Raw genomic sequence first — 21,908 nt, forward strand, 5'->3', positions numbered from 1 at the left:
GCATTCCGTTAAATTAATTTATTTTTCACAGCTGTACGATCGCCACGTACAAATCAAAATGACAAAGTTCATACTGAAGAAGTCAGAAAATTGTTAGAAAGGTAATGAAATTTAGAAGTGTGATTAACAAAATGTCACTTTTGTGCCAATAGATGCAAAATTTTCACTAATTAATAACATTTTTTGTAAATATTTCACATTTTTATGGGAATTTGGTTGTGGGTTTTACTAAAAAAAATTAATAATTTAAATTTTTTGACAATTTTTTAACAAAATAATATTTACTAAAATTAAAATTATAAATTCTGCTTATTTTTTAACACAAAAAATCACTTTAAAAATCGACTCGAGCAGAGAGAAGTAAGTTATTCCGCCGAAATAATTATTTTTTATTGTTAGAATTGGCGCGATAATGAATTTTAAAACGATACAAAAAATTACTAACAAAAATTTTAATTAAATTGTAACTAACTGCATGATAAATGCTGAAAAAATGTGCATGTAAATTTTTATTTTAATTTTTTTGATTTATTTTTTATAAAAATATTTATTTTTTCATAACACAAAATTTTTTTCACAATAAAAATTTCATATAGAAACGAAGTCGGCCCCAAGTACGCCCAACAACAAACCGGCGCCCCCACCACAGGACTCACAGCCTACGATACTATGGCAGTGTAATTTGTAAGTAGCACAACCAACAACCGAATCTCTGAATAATTGTGCAGCAAAAAATCGCATTTAACATGGAATGTTAAGCAAAAAATCACATAAAATTGAATTAAGTTTTATCTTAAGACAAACTAACTAAAATATATTCAAAAAAATAAATAAATTTTTGCCATCTTACTCTACTAATAAAAAAAAACTACAACATAATATACACAATTTAAAATATATGCATATTCTACCAAAACAACTTAAACAAAAAAAAAAAAATACACGAAGCTAATAATTTTTATTATAAAAAAATATTTAATGGTATATTTAGTGCCAATATACAGGAATTTCGTAGGCGATTTTCAAAAAAAAATTAAATAAATATTATTATAAAAATATGCAATATGAATAATTACTCAAAAAAATATATTCATTATCGAACATACATAACTAATAATAGCAAAGAAAGAAAAATGATAATTTTTAAATAAAACGGTGATGTAAAAGAAAATGCAAGTAAGACACGAAGTCATACTAAAAAATTTCTAAAAAGACCTAAACCACTAAAAAAAGTGGCATCATCATCTCTAATAAAAAAAAAACAATAACGTTGCTACACAACTTTTTTGAGTAAAATAGCTCTAAATAAATTTTTTATAGGAAAATAAGTTTTTTATTATCAACATATATATTTAGATGAAAAAAAAAGTCGTAAGGAAAAGACGTAAAAAATTTAGATAAACTAAACGAACATGTGTGTGTATGATTATTAAAATTACATTTGCAAACATTTCTTACCACCATAAATGCAAAAAAAAATGTTCTGTATAAATTTTTTTATAAAATATGTAAGAAATTAGTTTTAGTGGTAAACAAATTTTGTCTTTTTCATAAAAAAAATTACAAAACAAAATATTTGATACCACAACTTATTACATATATAATATTAATATTTCCATTTATGATCCAATTGTTCTCTAGCGAAAAGCCCCAACCACTCACAATGCGCAAAAAATCGCCATAAAAATGTGAATTCGTAAACTCCAAGTCCCTGGAGGACTTAAAAACATAAAAAAAAATCAAAAAGGCCAGTGATCGAATTGTTACACATTTTGAACCAACGCGATGAATCACAATCAAATGCTTTTAAAATTATCACGCAAACATCACAAGCTTTTATTCCGAATAAAAAAAAATAATAATAAATAGACAACCGGTATAGGAGAAAAGAAAACAACACCAAAACAAATATAATTCTAATAAAAACAAGACTTACACGAAAAATTTTTGGAAGAAAAAAAAAATCAAAATTGTTTTTTATGGAACACAAAATATATAGAGAACTTCCCTTTTTTTAATGAAAAAAAAAAGAAAATAATTAAAAAAAATCGACGATGTTTTACACTTATAACTTAAAAAAGGTTGTGCATGTAGTGGGCGCCATATATTTACTCTTTTTCGATTTAGGGTGCTTTTTTATTTTTTTTTTCGAAAAAAATAGTTCCCTTTGAATTGTTTAAAAAAAATAATAAAGAGATAAATTGGTGTGAATATCAGTGTGCTTCTTATTCGTTATATTTATGTAGACATCAAATAGATAAAAAAATAAATGTAATAAATAAAATAATCTCCTAAAACTTAAACTAGTCAAAAAATTTCACAGAAAAATTACCAGTGATGAATTAATTAATTTTTTTTTAATTAAAAAAATATACGGAAGGAACAATTGGATCTAAACGATAAATTAAATAATTTGCAACACACTAACAAGAGAGTGATAGAACGCACAAATGTTATCAATTGTGTCAGAAAAAGGTATAAATTGTTGTGCTTTTAGTTTTTAAGGTTGTTTGAATTTAATTTTAATTCTTAAAAAAAAAATTAGGAATCTTCAAGAACCTCATTTTGGTTTAAATATCATTTTATCATTTATTGCTGTGATTTTAAAAAGAAAAAAAAAATAATTAAAAAAAGGGTAAAAAATTTGCTGACTGAAACAGAAATATTTACCAAGGGTTTTAACTATTTACAATTATAAATTATATTTTTAAGATTTATTTTAATTTTTTTTTGCACTTTTTTAATCAAACAATGTAACTTTTAGTTGTGATTTAATTCGTAATTGCAGTAGCAACTTTCATATCATTTTTTTTAAATTAAAAAATTAATTTTATGCATTTTACAACAAATATTTAACATAAATAAATAAAAATTATGCAATGTTAAAGATATACCTTTTTAAAAGTTGAAAAAAAATATTTTCGAAATTTAAAATATTTAAAAATTCAAACATTGATGATATTGATGTTCACTGTAAACGAATGTAATTTTCAAAATTATATCCAATAATAATAATCTAGAAATAAGATGAAACAAAAAAAAAATAATAAAATATAGCCAAGAGAAAATCAAATTTATTCTTTAGATATGCGAGCATTAATTATAAAAAATAATAATAAATACTAGAAAAATATATTAAAAAAAAAAAAAATGAAAAGCAGTGGATAATTGGATAGTGTTTGGAAGACTTTTTGTAAAGACCTCTTTTCTACATCGTTAGATATATTTTGTGTTTGATTGAGTTCCGTTAGCATACTGTTAGGATATGAAAGGAAAAAAATAAATAAATTAAAGAAAAAAATTATGGAAAATACACTAAAGTTACTCAAAACAAAACAATATAAAATAAATTGATGTAGTGGTTGAAAAAGAAATATTATAAGCAAACTATAGAAAGCAAAAAATAATTTGAGTCCTAGCTTTGTTGCTTTATTGAAAGATTAAAATTTATTATAGTGTTAAAAAAATGAAAAAAAGTAGATCATTAAAATATAATTTTTCGTAAAAAAAAAATACAAAACGATGAAAAAATATTATTTGCTATTTATATTAGATTGAATTAGCTTCCAGTAGTACAGAGAGAGAATAATTGTGGGTTTCACACAACATACATGTCTTTTTTGTATAAAAACTCAAAAGTTTCTTATGATCCCAAATAATTTCTTCCGAAGTCATTGACCAAATTCAATTCTGAATTTTTCGATGGTTGAATAACTAGCAAAAAATTCAGTAACATTGCTCAACAATAGAAATTGTAGCACTTAAAAAAGAGCAAAAACGAGCTCTCTCAACATAAAAATATTTTTTGATACAAAACAAAAGGACAAACACGAAACATCATGAAAAAAAAACATTCAAAAGCCAAAGATATGTTATTAGACTGAAAAATACTGACAATGCTCCTTGATGAAAAAAAGCACATTTTTCTAAAAGCTTCCCATTCTGTATCTCTGTTAATTTATTTTTTTCGTAGATTAGATTCTTTCTCTAATTTCGTCTAAAATTTGTGTAACGCAGCCATACACAAATACTATCCAAATGCTAAAAAATAATTAATATTATAAAACATACGAATTAAACTTAACAAAAAAAAACTTATACCATTAAATTTTCAACCAAATATTTTCACCTTTCATCATCATCTTCTCACATCACAATTTTAATAAAAAAAATGTATCCCACACAATTTTTGTCATCACAAAATAAAGAACTTTTCATGTCAAATAGTTAAAAAAAATATTTATGATAATCACAAAACACTGGAAAACGCAAAAATAAATAAAATAGCTTAATACTCAAACATGAATATGATAAAAAAAATTACTCCAATATTTTATTTTTTAATTTCCGTCTTCTTGTTACCTTTTAAGATCAAAATAATTGTAATTTATTATCTCATAAGTAATAAATATGTATAATTGAGCTGTATAACATTTTTGATACAATTAATTTTTATTATTACATTTTTGTGTAACTCGCGTAATAATTAATTATCACTGTCATCACTTGCATTTTCTTAATTATTATTAATAAAATATAAAATTATGCTTTAGCTGTCTAACTTATAAATTACATTATAAAATATTTTTAAGGATTAAGGTTTTTTTAATTATTAATTATTCATTTAAATACCGAATTTGTAAATTTTTAATTAATTATATATTATAAAGTCATATAAAAAAATACCAGAAACAACGTTGTGATTATAATTTTCAGTAATTGCTTCCATCTTTATGCTTTTAACGCATTGAATAAATTTTAAGTTCTTCCTTTTTTGTAAAAATTTAATTTTTTTCTATCATCATTTAAAATCTATTGCCGTCTATTAATAATTAAAAATAAAAAGTAATAATTATTATGAAATAGTATACAAAAAAATATATATATTTTAATCAAGTGGAATGAAAATCATGATAATATGCGATGTGTCACTATAAGACTATTAGAATCAAAATTAATGAAATAGATAAAAAAAAAATAACCCAACAATAATCTCTCAATCATTCTAACTAACCAAAAGTAAAATGTTATTCAAAAAAATAAATAATAATTACAATAAAAATGTTTGAAAAAAATATTCACGTCATAAAAAATAAATAACTAAAAAATATGTAATGATGAAAAAAAATAGTTAAAACGTATTTGTAGATGTATTTGCTCGCTTTATAATATAAAATTATTATACCTATAAACAGTAAATATTATTATGATTATATATCATTAAATACACCACATAAATATAAAATTACTACTAAAAAAATGTCATGAATGGAATAATAAAGTTGCATTTGTGAAATAAAAATCCCAAAAAAAAAACAAAATTATATTGTTTTTACTTCCTGGAATGGAAATTAAAAGAAAAAATTAAAAAAGGTAAGTTTTGTAAATTTGTTGTTTTTTAAATTATTTTTTTTTTCAAAATGGCTTTGACACAGTTTTTGATTTAGTTTTGCTCTTGAAATTTTTTTTTCAGTTTCAATTTTTTGGCAGTTTTGAGTTTTAAAATGATTAAAAATGATAAATTAGAGCCCTCAGACAAATTTTTATACATTTGGAAAATTCAAAATTTTTTTTTGGAAAAAAATTTGGTTTTGCTCTTGATTTAGTTTTGTTTCAATTTTTTAGCAGTTTTGAGTTATAAAATGATTAAAAATGATAAATTAGAGCCCTCAGACAAATTTTTATACATTTGGAACAAGATTTGACAAAAATAGCTTTGACACAGTTTTTGACACAGTTTTTGATTTAGTTTTGCTCTTGATTTGGTTTTCAAAACAAAACTGTGTCAAAGAAAAAAAATTTTTTCAGTTTCAATTTTTTGCAGTTTTGAGTTATAAAATGATTAAAAATGATAAATTAGAGCCCTCTGACAAATTTTTATCCATTTTGAGCAAGATTTGACAAAAATGTCTTTGACACAGTTTTTGATTTAGTTTTGCTCTTGATTTAGTTTTCAAAACAAAACTATGTCAAAGAATTTTTTTTTCAGTTTCAATTTTTTAGCAGTTTTGAGTTGTAAAATGATTAAAAATGATAAATTAGAGCCCTCTGACAAATTTTTATCCATTTGGAGCAAGATTTGACAAAAATGGCTTTGACACAGTTTTTGACACAGTTTTTGATTTAGTTTTGCTCTTGATTTGGTTTTCAAAACAAAACTATGTCAAAGAAAAAAATTTTTTTCAGTTTCAATTTTTTGCCAGTTTTGAGTTATAAAATGATTAAAAATGATAAATTAGAGCCCTTTGACAAATTTTTATCCATTTGGAGCAAGATTTGACAAAAATGGCTTTGACACAGTTTTTGACACAGTTTTTGATTTGGTTTTGCTCTTGATTTGGTTTTCAAAACAAAACTATGTCAAAGAAAAAATTTTTTTTCAGTTTCAATTTTTTGGCAGTTTTGAGTTATAAAATGATAAATTAAAGCCCTCTGACAAATTTTTATCCATTTGGAGCAAGATTTGTCAAAAATGACTTTGACACAGTTTTTGATTTAGTTTTCAAAACAAAACTATGTCAAAGGAAAAATTTTTTTTCAGTTTCAATTTTTTGCCAGTTTTGAGTTATAAAATTTGATAAATTTGAGCAAGATTTGTCAAAAATTGCTTTGACACAGTTTTTGACACAGTTTTTGATTTAGTTTTGCTCTTGATTTGGTTTTTAAAACAAAACTATGTCAAAGAAAAAAATTTTTTACAGTTTCAATTTTTTGCCAGTTTTGAGTTATAAAATGATTAAAAATGATAAATTAGAGCCCTCTGACAAATTTTTATCCATTTTGAGCAAGATTTGTCAAAAATTGCTTTGACACAGTTTTTGATTTAGTTTTACTCTTGATTTGGTTTTCAAAACAAAACTATGTCAAAGAAAAATTTTTTTTTCAGTTTCTATTTTTTGCCAGTTTTGAGTTATAAAAATTTGATAAATTAGAAAATTGACAAATTTTTATTGCTTTGACACAGTTTTTGACATAGTTTTTTGATTTAGTTTTGCTCTTGATTTAGTTTTCAAAACAAAACTATGTCGAAGAAAAAAATTTTTTTCAGTTTCAATTTTTGGTAGTTTTGAGTTATAAAATGATTAAAAATGATAAATTAGAGCCCTTTGACAAATTTTTATCCATTTGGAGCAAGATTTGACAAAAATGGCTTTGACACAGTTTTTGACACAGTTTTTGATTTGGTTTTGCTCTTGATTTGGTTTTCAAAACAAAACTATGTCAAAGAAATTTTTTTTTTCAGTTTCAATTTTTTGCCAGTTTTGAGTTATAAAATGATTAAAAATGATAAATTAGAGCCCTCTGATAAATTTTTATCCATTTGGAGCAAGATTTGACAAAAATGGCTTTGACACAGTTTTTGATCGTTATTTTTTGTAAAAAAATAATTCTTGATTTCTTAATCGAAATAACCTCTTAATAACCTCGTAAATAGTGCAAAATGTCAAGCTTGTTGAAAAACAGCTTAAATATCGCTAAAAAGCTAGAAAATCTTGATTTCTTAAGTCATTTAGTATGCAAAAGTATTTCAAAATCTATATAAAATTTCTATATCCCCATGGTGATTTTTGATAAAAATGATTTTTTTTTAATATAATTTTATTTTATTTATTTTTAAATTTTATTTAAATATATTTTATTTTCGTAAAGTTTAGCAATATAATGTTTGATTAAATCAATTAATACAATTTTGTTTGCAATTTTTGGCACAAAATGCTTAATTAAGTTTAAGGAAAGTATCTTTGAATCATAAATTCAAGTAAATAATATAATTAATTAATAATAATCTCAAATTTAAGTTTGAGTAACTGCGTATGCAATACGACATAAATCAACGTTGTCCATTTGGAGAAATTTAACTCCGACTATAAATAATTTTCGTACGTTATCGAGATGTTCCAGATTTTCAATTCGATGGTTAAGTTGTTCGGCGTATTCATCTAGCATATTCATAACGTCGTTAAATGGTATTATGTTACTCATCACATATTCAATGGTATCAAATATATCTTTATATTTGTGCAAATTAATCTTTAAATATTCTTTGAGGTTGAATAAGTCCTCGCGCGTGAAAACTCGGATTGTATCGGGGAAATCTTCGTAAGCGATGACACTTTTTATGGTTTTCAGTGACGGAATTGCGTTGAAAAGTAAAATTTCTTGACCCATTAACAGTCCTTTTGAGTCATTAACTGACAAAAATTCTAATTGTTTGCAGTGTTTAGCGATATTTGATAATAATAAACCATTTTTTTCAAAGTCTTCTGAGTATTCGTCACCTTCGCCCGGTAAAATTAACGAAATTAAAGGACAAGTGTTGATCAAAGGCACAAAACAGGAGTTGAGACAAGCACCGCCTTCCGTATTGATCTTCAAATGGTTAATTTTTGGCGAATTTCGTGCCATTGATTCGTACAATTCCTCATTAAATTGCTGGAAACACCATCCAGAAAGGCTTAGAGTATGCAAATTTGGTAATTCAGGCCAACGTAGCTCTTCAACAGCATTCACCAATTCACAAGTTTCGATTATTACTTTTTCCAAATGTTTCAAGTCTTTGAGTGATGCGTCATTTTGCGATACTAAAGCATTCACTGATATCTAAAACGAGAAAAAAATTAAAATATTTCAAAATCTTGAAAAAAAAATCTTACTAAATTCATCGAACTGCCATTCAACAAAATCAAATTCTTCAATTTTGGCATATTTTTGCAAATTAAAGCGAAATGCGAACTTTGCAACTTGAATCCGTCGATCGTTAGTGTCTCGCAATCAGGAAAAGAGAAAAATATTTTCTCAAATTGATCAACTGGAGGCGCATTGATGGCATATAGATCCAGATTTTTGATTCCGCAAAACTGGCCATTCGCGATCAAGGGCATCGGATTCGACGATTCGTGTATGCAAATGTGCAAAGTTTCTAATTTTGTGAAGCGCATGAAATCAGAAGCACATAAAAATCGAGCGCCACTCTCGAATCTGAAGCAAGTAACGTCGTTAAAGGATATTTTCTCTTCGCCGCAGTAGTTGAAATTGCTCTCAACGATGACGGAAGTTGTTTTTGTGAAGATCTCGTTTAGCGCCTCTTTCATATCGGGATCCATAAAGTGATCCATGGAGTTGTACGAGTTCTTGAACAGCTTAATTGACTTTGATTTCAGCGTGGAAATGTTCAGTGCTCGAATTTTGTAAATAAGTTTGACGTCGTAAATCAAATTTTGGATGTCGATGCGTTCCAAGGAGTCGGGAAACGATAAATTTCCCAGCAAATTCGGGTCAGAAACTTCCAGCTCTGCGAGATTTTCCATTTTCAAGTAGAATAATTCGTTGTAAAAGTTACTCGGCGTCACAATATCCAGCAGCGGCATATGGATGATCTTCAGACTTTGGATTTCCGTGGCTACCAGATCGATAAAGCGTGTCATCTTGACAAAATCACTGAATTTCGAGGGGAATGACTTGATCACGAGGTACGGAAAGGTGCGATGAACGTTTTCAAAGTTTTCACGTCTTTGGAACGTCGAATATAGCTCGCCATCTTGAGAATAATCCAATTTTTTCGTAAGAATCAAACAATTATCTCGCGAAAAATGTTCATTCACGATGGCCATATAGTACTGTCGAACACACATCAGGTTCCTTCTTTCTGTGGATGACAATTTCTCAAAGATGAGCATCAAAATCTATGTAAAAAACAATTTCCGGGGTAAAAAAAAATTTCGGGGAACAACAAAAATGATGCTAACCTCAACCGGCAAGTCGTCAATCGTTTTGTTGTGCATGAATTTGACTCGTTTTGACGAATCTTCATGAATTTCGGAATATCCACGCTTCATTTTCGTCGATTTTGTGAAAAGATGGTAAAAATACACAAAAATTAAATGGAAAAACGACGATTAAAATTGCTCCTGACGAGAGTCGGTCACAGAAATTAGGAAAAATGAAGTGCAGTTGAATATCCGGAGCCTAAAAATTTAATTTTAAAAAAAGGCCGATACAAAAATCAAATTTTTTTTTCGGTTTATCGACTTATCTTTTAAAAATTTTTAATTCTTAAATTGAAATACTGTTTCATATAAAATGACAAAATTTTAACAGTTTTTTGTGATAAATCAATATTTTAGTTAAATTAGATCTAATTTTTGATTTTAAAATTTGTCTTATAGTATTTCAAGTTCAAAATTTAAACAAAAAAATTTCGTAAAAAAAACTGTCAAAAATTTTTGAAAAATAATTTTTTTGCAAAAAATTTTAACGAAGAAAATTTATGTTAAAATACGATTTTCAATACAAAAATTCTTAAAAATTTAAAATATTTTAAAAAATTTTGTAAAATTCCTTGAAAAAATATGAAAAAAGACCAAAAAACGGTCAATTTTGATGAAATTTTTAACTTTTTTTTTTATTTTGCCCCATTGGATTTTCGACTTTTAAAATGGGGCATGGGACAAAAAGTTCAAAAATATTTGGAGCGGCCTAATTTTCAATAAAAATTTGAAAATGTATAAAAAAAAAAAATTTTTGAACTGATTTTAACGAAATTTAGATCTTTTTTTTAATATTTTAGTCAAAATTATATCAAAATTTGATCTCTTCTGAAAATTTCTTAAAAAATTTGAAAATATTTTGAAAATTCAAATTGGAAATTCTTATAAGAAATTTAAATTTTTTTTTTTAAATTGAATTTTATTCCATAATTTAATCAAAGAAACTTCTAAAAAATTAACAAAAAATTTCTAAGTCGGTAAAATTCCCATTTGTTGAAGGCAAAACTTTGCTGCCACAGCTTTTGCTTCTTTCTTCGTATTGCTCGCAATGGCTGGCTGATATTCCATTCCGTTTACTCTGACTTTGTACACGAATAATTTCGCATGTCCCGGTCCTTGTTCTGTCGCCACATCAAATTGGGGGACTCCCCATTTCCGTTTTGCCGCAATTTCACCAAGAACTGACACGGGATGCTTTCCTTCGAGATTCATGCGAAGAGGACGTTTGACTGCTTTCTTCATTCGTGAGTTCTGAAAAAAAGTTAAAAATTAATAAAATTTATTTTCAGTGAATTTTTTGAGAAAATTTTACCTCATTTCCTGCTACAAGACCACGACGATCATTTTTGACTTCAAGTAACAAAGGCTGAAGAGATCCAGATTTGTCTTTGCCTAAGCCTTCGCCGGGACGCCATCCCATTTTCTGTAACAAATGCATGCCCATTCCACTTTCAACTGGCTTAGTTGAAGTCAGAGTGTCCTAAAGAGCGATTAATTATAAGAAAAAAAGTTGAATTAGTAAATTTTCGTGCAAAAAAGCTTTTTTCCACATAAAAGAATTGGGCTTTGTCATCAAAGGATCGTCTAAATATTTTAATTTAACAGATTCTGAAGACAAAACAAAGACAGGATCTAGAAAAAGTTGTTCTAGTTGTCATTTGTTTTGTTTCAGAATCAAGAATTCGTTCGTTTTATTTGAGATTTGAGCCTAAAACTGCACCTCAAGCCAAAAACTCGTAACGGATGCAGGTTTAGGCTCAATTTTTTTACCATTTTAAGTTAAGTGTTCGAAGAAGACCTGCAAAATTTCAGTGTAATCTTTTGAGTGACGCAGTCAACAGCAACAAAAGAACTTCCTGTAAAATAAAATTTTTGTTGTAAGAAAATTTGTGAGATAAAATTCCAGTAAAAATGGAGAAATTTATTTCACAATTTTCGAAAATTGTTCATTTTGGTGCTATTGCCGGTCAAAAATGACATGAAAAGATCACTTGACCCATGCAGAAAAGTGATCTCCTCATTCATTAACTCATTTTTTTGGATGAATTTCATTGAGAATTTGAGAGATTTTGGTCACACCTTCTTTGCATACGCTTTATTGCCCCATCCAGCAAGCTCCTTGGCAGATAACAAATTGGCACCTGTACTTCCGAGGAATTGTCCTGGCGTGTATTTAGATGAAGCCCATGCTGACATCTAAAAAAATTAAAAAATTACGAAATTTGTCTCATAAAATTAGGTTTTCAGGTAAAACTTACGTTATTTTGGGTATCTTCAAGTACTCTTTGTGCCCCGATATCACTTGGGTTGTCCTGTAATCGTCTCATGGCATCTAATCTCATCGTTATTATTTGTGAAACATCCAAATCCTTCAAAAAAATTAAATTTTAAATTTTTTTCAGGGAAAATAATTCAATAAAACTCACTTGTGCTGGTTGATTAAACACCGCTGGACCCGAATTCGTCGCATTTGACGAACCAGCAAGTCCAAAATCGCTACTTTTCCACGAATTGGCAATTTCTAAATCCACTTGGGGATTTCTGCTTGGCAACGAGGGCGGCAATGGGGGTGGTTCTAACGGCGCAATGCCCGGAACATCAGTTGTCGGGACGACAGCAGGAACAGGAAGCGGTTCAACGACTTTTGGAGGTGCTTGAGGTTGAGGATTTAGTAAAGGAACAATTGGAGCAGCAACTGGAGCTGGCATTATTGCTGCTAACGGAGCTTTTGGTTCGATCGCAGCAGGCGGAGGAGTAACAGGAACCCATTCGAGCTCGGTTTTGCGATGTTCTTGCCCCGACGAGACAGGGAAAAGCTTTAAAAGTTCCTTTTTCTCACTTGCTGACTTCGGTTGAATCGGTACGGAGTTGCGAATGTTCATAATTATCGGTTCACGATAATCTTTCAGCTCGAAGGGATGATGGAAAGCCCGTTCTTCGACATCGCTATCCACGTCGGAGATATCCGAGTCGCCAATTTCGCCGTTTGACAGCTTTTTGCAATAGTCTGTTAGTTCAGCTACGGATTTTCCTGTGAAAAATAAGCGATTTTGTCAAATTTTGACCGAAAAAAGGTAAATTTGAGTAAGAACTCACCTCCGTATTTAACTTTAACCATTAATTTATCCTTAGTTTCTTGCGCTAAGCTTTGAACGCCGGGCAATGTTCCATTTTTGAGCATCTGAATGGCATTTTTTCGCGCTATTTCCAACAATTGCTTCTTATCGATGTCCAATCTGTGTCCCGAACGACTTCGTGATCGACGACGACGTCTATCGTAACTGCGAGATCTGCTTCGGCGGCGTCCATGGCGATAACTTTCGTAATAGCCATCGTAAAATCTGTTGGAACGCGATGACGTTTCCGACTTGATGGGGTTCGAAAAGGGGTTTCGATAACGTTTTGATGTGCGACTGTCTTCCTCGTCGGATAAACTGATGTCTGATTCGCTCTTTTTGCGTTTCCGCTCGTCTCGGCGATCATCGCGTTCATGCTTGCGATGCCGATCATCAGCTGCTTTTATGGCATCTTTAAGAATTGTGCTGTTGACGAGACTTTTTATTTGGATTTTGGGCTTTTCTTTGACTTCTTTGCGGATTGAGTCGTGTTCCCGACTGCGATCTCGACTACTGTGCTTCCGACTTTTGAGTAAATCTCGTAAATCTTCTTTGTTGTCTTTGTCGCTTTTGGATTTTTTCTTCTCCTTCTCCTCAGACTTTTCTTTTTTGACTCGAATTTCGCCTTCTTCGGCGTCGCTCGTCTTTTCCTTCTTGACTTTGTGCTTTTTGTGTTTCTTGTGCTTCTTTTTCTTCTCGCCCTTTGAGTCTACGGAGCCTTCGCGGGATTTTTTCTTGCTCTTCTTCTTTTTCTTGACCTTTTTGGTCTTTGATCCATCAGCTGCTACGTCAAAATCGTCACTCGATTCACTCTCGCTTGTGCCTTCATCGCCAGATTTCGGTTCTTCTTTGATCTTTTTGTGTTTCTTTTCTTTTTTGCTTTTCTTGCTGTGCTTGCCATCGCCTCCAACTAAAATTTCGGGCACTTCTGCATTGAAGACGCCAAATAACTCTGCTAAAATTTCATCACTCGACTTTAGCGGGGGCGGATCCAAGGACAACGAGCTTTTGCTGTCCTCCTGATTCGACGCAAATATTCCGTTTGAATGCTCACCATTAGCAGGCTCGTCCGTGACTGAAGGTCGTTTCGGACTCGGTTTCTCCTGCTTAATCGTGATATTCAAAGGGAAATTTGGGAATTGTTGTGGCTCGTCTTTTGATTCGTCTGCCATCGTTCGACGAACACGAAATTTGGCATGAAATCTTGATTTTTTGTGATTCTTACGTTGATTTTCTTAATTTTTGTTGACTTTTGAACGTTTTTCAATTATTTTAATGACTGTAAAATGAGTTTTTCGACTTTAAAATTGAAATTTTGTTAATCATTTGATCTTTGTTTACTATTTATTTTTTAGTTCCATTTTTTTTTTGCCGCCAGAGGTCTTGACTGAATCAGCAAAGAACGAATTCTTATCATAAACGTAAACAAAAAGAGCAGAAATCGGAAAATTAATCAATTTTTCCAATTAATTGTAGTTTTTAATCACTTAAAATATGAAAAATTAATAGATTAGGCACCGATCTAAGTCATTTAACAAAAATCCATTGGAAATCTACCAAAAATCATGGTAGGAACACGAAGAAACAAACCAACCGGGAGCGGTGATCCAGATTCGAAGCCGAAAAAATTGACAAAAGCTCAATTGAAGCAACTTGAAGAAGTAAAATTTAACTTTTTTATTAAAATTATTTCAAATTTACCAATTTTCAATGATTTCTAGGCTCCTGCAGCTGAATCCACGGACCCATTGGATGCCGATCCAGATTTAGAGGCCGCCACGCGGTCTGATTCAGCTCTCGGAAAGAAAATTTCAAAAGATTCAGAAGTTACAACGGGAAATACTTCACCCGTAAATGTCCCAAAACGCGGAAGACCACGAAAAAGTGCGACAGTTGAACCACAAACAAGTAAAAATGTTTCAAATGAACCAGAAACGTCAGAAGAAGCACCGAAAGAAACAAAAAAACGAGGAAGACCAAGAAAATCGGACTTGCAAACACCTCCAGTAGCACATGCAGTTGAAAAAATCAAATCCGATGAGACGGATGTTGGATCAATGAGCTCCGGATCGAACAGTAACTCACCAGCAAATCGCCGAATCTCGAATCGATTGAAGAAAAAGAATTCTGGTAAGATTTTTCTTTAAAAAAAAATATGAGTTTTGTACTAAATTTAACTTTTTTTCACAGACTTAGAATTGTCAATGGAAGCTCAGGGCGACGAAAATGCCAACGCCGAAGAAGCTTTAGGCGAAGAATTCATCGAAATCGTTGTTGAAGAACACACAAGTTCAAGTACTGCCTCAAATTTCGACGAAACCCAAGAAAAACGTTCATCTCCGATAACAGCTACTTCAGCAAATCCCGATGAATACGACATCAGTGAAGGAAATTCCCCCGAAATCCGTGTAGAAATTGTCGAGGACTCGAATTCGATGCAACTTGATGACCCTTCGAGCATTCCAACGGAAGAAACTTCACAAAACGCGCCCGAAGAAAAAACTGAACAAGAACCAATCGAAGAAGAGGAAGTCAGTATCGTGTATTTGGATGAAAATGACACAGTATTAAGCGACGACAAGAACGAAGTAGCAGAAATCGTCTCGGATTCCGATGCCACAATGGATAGCGTGGACTTGCAAACGCACATTAACTTTGGAAAAGGAAAAAGAACCGCGAAGAAACAAGCGTTGCAGGAAAGAGCCTTTGAACGTCTCAAAAATGAAGATTCTGTGTCACCAACGAAAATGGAAGAAATTCAGGAAGAGTCGATTGTTGAAGAAAAATGCGAAATTGTCGAAAAATTGGAAGAAAAAGTGCAAAAAATCGCAATTGAAGAAGAAACTCCTGTTGAATCGCCAAAACTGGAACAAATGGAAGTCGAAGAAGAGTCAGTTCAAGTAAAAGAAGACACTGAAGAGACTCCAAAAACTGAAAATCCTTCAAAATCTGAAGAAATTTCCGCTATTGAAGAACTTCCTGCACCAAAAGAACCTTCTACACCGAAAATTCTCCCAAACCAGAAACCGTAAGTTCAAAAGTTGACCAAAAAGAAGAGGAACAACCTTCAGAAGAACCAGTTGACACAAAAACTGATCCCGAACCTACCACTGAGCCAACAAACGATGACGAAAACTCCACTTCAATCCGCCGTTCGCGTCGCATCAAAACCATCAGCACGCAAAATCGTCGCTCTGTTGGTCACGGACTCGTCAAAGATCGTGAAAAATTCAAAAAATCCTCCGAAGAAACTTCCATCCCCACTCAATGCACAGATGCGCTCAAAGTAAAATCCCGTTGGCGCCGTTTAAGCGAAATCGAGATGGGCGTTCGTACCGAAGAGCAATCTGTAGATGCGGCGGATTCGGGCAAAACGAAGGAAGAAATTGACGAAGAGCTGCGCCAAGAGAAAATTTGCGAAGAAAGATTGAAGCATTTTGTCACAATTAAAGACAACGAGTACAAATGCGACCGAAATATCAGCAAAGAAGCGAAAAAGATGCTCTGCGATTGTTTCCTGACGCAAGAAGAGTACGACCAAGGCGAACTGGGATGCGGCGAAGACTGTTTAAATCGCATGTTGATGATCGAATGTGGTCCAAAATGCAACATTGGCGATCGTTGCACGAATAAACGCTTCCAAAATGCCGAATATGCGAAATGTAAAGTGTTCCGTACGGAGAAAAAGGGCTTCGGTATCATGGCGGCACGCGCAATTCAACCCAACGAATTTATCATGGAGTATGTGGGCGAAGTTCTCGATAGCGATCAATTCGAGAAACGAGCAAACGACTATTCGAACGACAAAAATAAGCATTATTACTTCATGGCGTTGCGAAGTGATGCTGTTATCGATGCCACAACCCGTGGAAATATTTCTCGTTTCATAAATCACTCGTGCGATCCGAATGCAGAGACGCAAAAATGGACAGTTAACGGCGAACTTCGAATTGGATTTTTTTCGACGCGATTCATTCCAGCTGGCGAAGAAATCACTTTTGACTACCAATTTCAGCGGTACGGAAAAGAGGCGCAAAAATGTTATTGCGAAGCAGCAAATTGTCGCGGATGGATCGGACAAGCGCCGGGCGATGACGAGAGTGAAGCGGAAGAAAGTGAGGTTTCTGAAGAATCTGAAGCCTCTGACAATGAGAAACCCGAAATTTCGACGGAGGAAAAAGAGAGAATTGAACAAAAGAAAGCCGTGGAAAAAGAAAAGAAGGAAAAAGCGAAAGTTCAACGCAAAAAACGAGCTTACCGTCGTAAAAAGCGTCAAGAAATATTGGATGACCTGGATCTCGATGACGAAATTGACATGTTGTGCAGCACAGGCTTGAAAAATCAACAACACACCTTGAAGCTCAGTCGACTGATGGTTCGTGCAAAATTACTTGAAGCTCGTAGCAAACTCTTAAGTTTGCTGAAAAATGGTGAACTTGCATGTCGTCGTCTATTTCTCGATTACCATGGGTTACGATTACTTCATGGCTGGATGGAAGACTCGCAAGATAATGATCAAGAACGATTATTAAAATTCCGTATTTTGCTGCTGGAAGTCTTGAATGTGCTGCCAATCACGAATAAAACGATCCTGAAAGACAGCAAAGTTTTGTCAACGGTCCAGAAATGGGCTTCGGAACATGATACGTCGCCAAATTCGAGTTCGCCGAATGATGAATCGAGCGAAAGTGGCTCAGCTACACCCATGGAGACAAATGACGCGAATAAACCGACGACTTTTAATGCGGATATGTTCAAACACATTCCGGATTTGATCAAACAAAGCGAACAATTGATCAAAACGATTGGCGTGGATGAGTTGAAGCACATTATTGACACGTGTGGCGAGATTCGAGAACATGTTCAGAAAGAAAAAGAAGAAAAAAGTAAAATGAAGCAGGATGGAGGGTCGAAAGATGTATCTATGGCACTTGATGAGACTTCGAATCAAGAAAAAACAATGGAAAAATCGGAAGAAATTGAAAAAATGGCATCTGATACGGAAAAACAAGAAGTAAAATCAGAAATTTTTGAGGAAATGGAGACATCCCAAGAAGTTTCAAAAGAAGTTGTTGAAGAAAAACCTTCCGAAAGTGAAGAATTGTCAACTAAAGTCGAAGAACCTACCACAAAAGATGAAATTTCTGAACCCAAAGACGATAAAAAAGAAGAATCTAAAGAAATTTCCGAAGAAACTGTCAAAATTGAATCTCAACCTGCTGAAACAGCTCCCGAAATGCCCGGAATTCAATTCAAAGATCTGAAAAACGAGCTCTGCCAATTAGCGAAAAAACTTCTAAACGCCTGGAAAGACCTCAAAGAGAGTTTCCGCATCCCCAAAAAGGAACGAATCGAGCAAATGAAGGAACACGAACGCGAAGCCGACTTAAATCAAACTCCCGAACCCGCCAACAAAGATCGTTACGTTTCCCGTTACCGCGACAAAGAACGCGAACGCCCGCATGAAACGCGCGAAACAACATTCCCCAAGCCGCCGAAGGAAAAAACGTCACTTTTGTCCAAAGAGCAACGCCGACACTTGTTCGAGATGAAAGTAGCGCAACAGGAGCACGAACGTCGCCAACAAGAAATTTGGTATTGTCACGAACAAAATTGCTTGAAATTTGGCATTAATCCGAGACATGTGGCGCCCCAAGATGTTCCCGCGATGATGAATCCAATTACGGGGCAGTATTATACGGCGGATCGGAGACCTTTGCCAACGCCGCCGAGTCATGTAAGAGCGTGAATTTGGATTTTTTTGAGATTTTTTGATTAATTTTTTGATTTTTTTGCAGCAATACATGAAATTTGTGCCGCCTCCGTTGCCAACAAATCCAAGCGAATACGATTTACCTCCCATGGATCTGCCGCCGATGTGGAAATTCGCCATTGATGATCGAGGTCGCATTTATTATTACCACATTAAGATCAGAATTCCTCAATGGAAGCCTCCAATTAAGATTCAGCCCTTGAGTGAACCGAATGACGATGATGAGGATGGTAAGCATAAATTTTTTCACATGAAAAATTGATTTTTAAAATATTTTTTTGTAGATTTTCATTTATCTGACGACGGATCTGAGTCAAGTACAACCGACACTTGCGATTCTGAGGAAGAAGAGCTCAAGGAAAAGCTGAATATCCTCCAAGAATGCAAGGAAAAGAGTAAAACTCAGTTTAATTTGGACGATCTGCTCGCGAAACCGAGTGACATGAACGAAGATGACGACGAAAAGCATCTTGGAACGATACCAAGTATCGAAGAGACCAATAATTTAATTGGGGCACAAGTTAAAGCTGATATTCTCAACAGTGCGAGCAACTTTACACGATCTCTTGATGCAATTTTACCGAATATCAAACGAATTCAACGAAAACGTTCGGGATTGGTGCAAGAACGCAGCATTAGTCCACGTACCGAGGAGGACAAACGTCGTGGGCAGCTCGAAATGCGTCGCTACAAAGAGACAAAAGAAAAATTGCGTCGTCGCAAGGAAGAAGCTAAACGTCGCCAGATCCAAGGAGGCCCATCAACTGCAGTTCCTGACCCCCAAACACCCGTTGATCCAAACAGCAGACCCAAAATCGTCGACGAACTCGATATTCTTCACTCCTCGGAGGTAAAACGTCCCTCCGCCTACGAAGCATGGAAGGTACAAGAGCAAAAAATCCGTGCCGAGAAGAAACGACAACAGCAGAAAACCGACGACGATCGCAGTGCAAAACGAAAAAAGGCAGCTGAGGCATCGACACTCGTTGATCTTCACAGCGAGGAAGCACGTCGCATCAAAGACAAGTTTAGAACTGATATCGCGGGCGTCATTGTGCATCATTTGAAGCCTTACATGACGGAGGACTGCAAAGTTGGTCGTATCACGAATTCCGAAGACTTTAAGCATCTCGCGCGAAAACTCACGCATTTCGTTATGCTGAAGGAATTGAAGCACTGCGACAACACGATCGTTCATTTGGGCGTCACGGAGTCCGTGAAGGTGAAAGCACGGGAATTTATCAAGAAATACATGTCGAAGTTTGATCCGGTTTACATTAAGCCGGAGAACGAGCAGGAATTCCGTGAATAACATCAACTTGTCCCTGCCAAAGGGACCGAAATTGTGATTAATGAAGAGAAAGTAGAAGAAAATGTCGTTGATGAAAACGACAAAAAATTGACAGAAGAAAATAAAGATTAAATTAATGAAAAATTGTTAGATAGAACTAGCATGTAAATATTATAATAATAAAGATAGAAATACATTTGAAACGTTTGAAAATTTAAATTTTGCGTATTTCATTGAAATTAATAGATTTTTGCTCTCCATAATTCTAAAAAATTTTAAATTACTGAAAAATTTCAAAAGAGGTAGGTACTTAAGATTTTTAAATTTTAAGAATTTTTAATTCTGTTTTTAAAATATCGAACTAATGTTCTATTTCAAAAAAGAAAATTAACTTTTTTCCAAGAATTTTGTTTTTCAGAATTTTTCTCATCCATATTTTACCTTTTTTTATTTATTTTTTTAAGAAATATTACCATATTTCCCAATTTTCAATTTTTTTTTCAAAAAAAACGCAATCTTTGAAAAAATCTAAAAAAATAGAGAAAGTAGTCGTCTAAAGAACGACATACTATACCGCATTTCGATGTTATATATCTACGCTTTTTTGTACTCCTCATTTCATAATTTCGTACTCCTAAAGTCACATTTTTGTACTCCTCATGACCCTTTCGCAATTTTATACTCTTTCAAAACAAAACCATGTCAAAGAAAAAAAATTTTTCAGTTTCAATTTTTTGCCAGTTTTGAGTTATAAAATGATTAAAAATGATAAATTAGAGCCCTCTGACAAATTTTTATCCATTTTGAGCAAGATTTGTCAAAAATTGCTTTGACACAGTTTTTGACACAGTTTTTGATTTAGTTTTGCTCTTGATTTGGTTTTCAAAACAAAACTATGTCAAAGAAAAAAATTTTTTTCAGTTTCAATTTTTTGCCAGTTTTGAGTTATAAAATGATTAAAAATGATAAATTAGAGCCCTCTGACAAATTTTTATCCATTTGGAGCAAGATTTGTCAAAAATGGCTTTGACACAGTTTTTGACACAGTTTTTGATTTAGTTTTGCTCTTGATTTGGTTTTCAAAACAAAACTATGTCAAAGAAAAAAATTTTTTTTCAGTTTCAATTTTTTGCCAGTTTTGAGTTATAAAATGATTAAAAATGATAAATTAGAGCCCTCTGACAAATTTTTATCCATTTGGAGCAAGATTTGTCAAAAATTGCTTTGACACAGTTTTTGACACAGTTTTTGATTTAGTTTTGCTCTTGATTTGGTTTTCAAAACAAAACTATGTCAAAGAAAAAAATTTTTTTCAGTTTCAATTTTTTGCCAGTTTTGAGTTATAAAATGATTAAAAATGATAAATTAGAGCCCTCTGACAAATTTTTATCCATTTGGAGCAAGATTTGTCAAAAATTGCTTTGACACAGTTTTTGACACAGTTTTTGATTTAGTTTTGCTCTTGATTTGGTTTTCAAAACAAAACTATGTCAAAGAAAAAAATTTTTTTCAGTTTCAATTTTTTGCCAGTTTTGAGTTATAAAATGATTAAAAATGATAAATTAGAGCCCTCTGACAAATTTTTATCCATTTTGAGCAAGATTTGTCAAAAATTTTGCTTTGACACAGTTTTTGACACAGTTTTTGATTTAGTTTTGCTCTTGATTTGGTTTTCAAAACAAAACTATGTCAAAGAAAAAAATTTTTTTCAGTTTCAATTTTTTGCCAGTTTTGAGTTATAAAATGATTAAAAATGATAAATTAGAGCCCTCTGACAAATTTTTATCCATTTTGAGCAAGATTTGTCAAAAATTGCTTTGACACAGTTTTTGACACAGTCAAAAATGGCTTTGACACAGTTTTTGACACAGTTTTTTTGCTCTTGATTTGGTTTTCAAAACAAAACTATGTCAAAGAAAAAAATTTTTTTCAGTTTCAATTTTTTGCCAGTTTTGAGTTAT

The 21,908-nt window shown here is 32.2% G+C and overlaps 4 protein-coding genes across 4 annotated transcripts in view; 2 read left to right on the forward strand and 2 right to left on the reverse strand.

Annotated features, from left to right (window-relative positions):
• Window positions 1–1,409, forward strand: part of LOC134827704 (cell adhesion molecule Dscam1) — a 52,392-nt gene extending 50,983 nt beyond the window's left edge. The window contains exons 23-25 of the mRNA XM_063840469.1: window positions 32–101; window positions 597–684; window positions 1,398–1,409. Of these exons, the coding sequence (XP_063696539.1) occupies window positions 32–101; window positions 597–681 (155 nt within the window). The 3' untranslated portion in view covers window positions 682–684; window positions 1,398–1,409. The remainder of the gene's footprint in view (window positions 1–31; window positions 102–596; window positions 685–1,397) is intronic.
• Window positions 1,410–7,619: 6,210 nt separating this feature from the next.
• LOC134827876 (uncharacterized) lies at window positions 7,620–9,935 on the reverse strand. The gene is made up of 3 exons (XM_063840739.1): window positions 9,747–9,935; window positions 8,655–9,683; window positions 7,620–8,601 (listed from the first exon to the last, which is right to left on the reverse strand). Exons 1-3 carry the CDS (start codon window positions 9,834–9,836, stop codon window positions 7,795–7,797), a joined length of 1,926 nt encoding a protein of 641 aa, XP_063696809.1. The 5' UTR covers window positions 9,837–9,935; the 3' UTR covers window positions 7,620–7,794.
• Window positions 9,936–10,697: 762 nt separating this feature from the next.
• LOC134837331 (protein Son) lies at window positions 10,698–14,055 on the reverse strand. Its single transcript, XM_063852702.1, has 6 exons — window positions 12,864–14,055; window positions 12,194–12,798; window positions 12,026–12,136; window positions 11,847–11,963; window positions 11,080–11,247; window positions 10,698–11,018 (listed from the first exon to the last, which is right to left on the reverse strand). Exons 1-6 carry the CDS (start codon window positions 14,053–14,055, stop codon window positions 10,737–10,739), a joined length of 2,475 nt encoding a protein of 824 aa, XP_063708772.1. The 3' UTR covers window positions 10,698–10,736.
• Window positions 14,056–14,331: 276 nt separating this feature from the next.
• LOC134827877 (probable histone-lysine N-methyltransferase CG1716) lies at window positions 14,332–20,155 on the forward strand. Its single transcript, XM_063840740.1, is given in 6 exon segments — window positions 14,332–14,544; window positions 14,605–15,013; window positions 15,074–15,908; window positions 15,911–18,620; window positions 18,682–18,886; window positions 18,941–20,155. Coding segments are annotated over 6 exon segments (5,283 nt in total). The 5' UTR covers window positions 14,332–14,448; the 3' UTR covers window positions 19,969–20,155.
• Window positions 20,156–21,908: the final 1,753 nt, after the last annotated feature.

This window comes from Culicoides brevitarsis, chromosome 1 (assembly GCF_036172545.1).
Source record: "Culicoides brevitarsis isolate CSIRO-B50_1 chromosome 1, AGI_CSIRO_Cbre_v1, whole genome shotgun sequence".
Classification (NCBI taxonomy): Eukaryota; Metazoa; Arthropoda; class Insecta; order Diptera; family Ceratopogonidae; genus Culicoides; species Culicoides brevitarsis.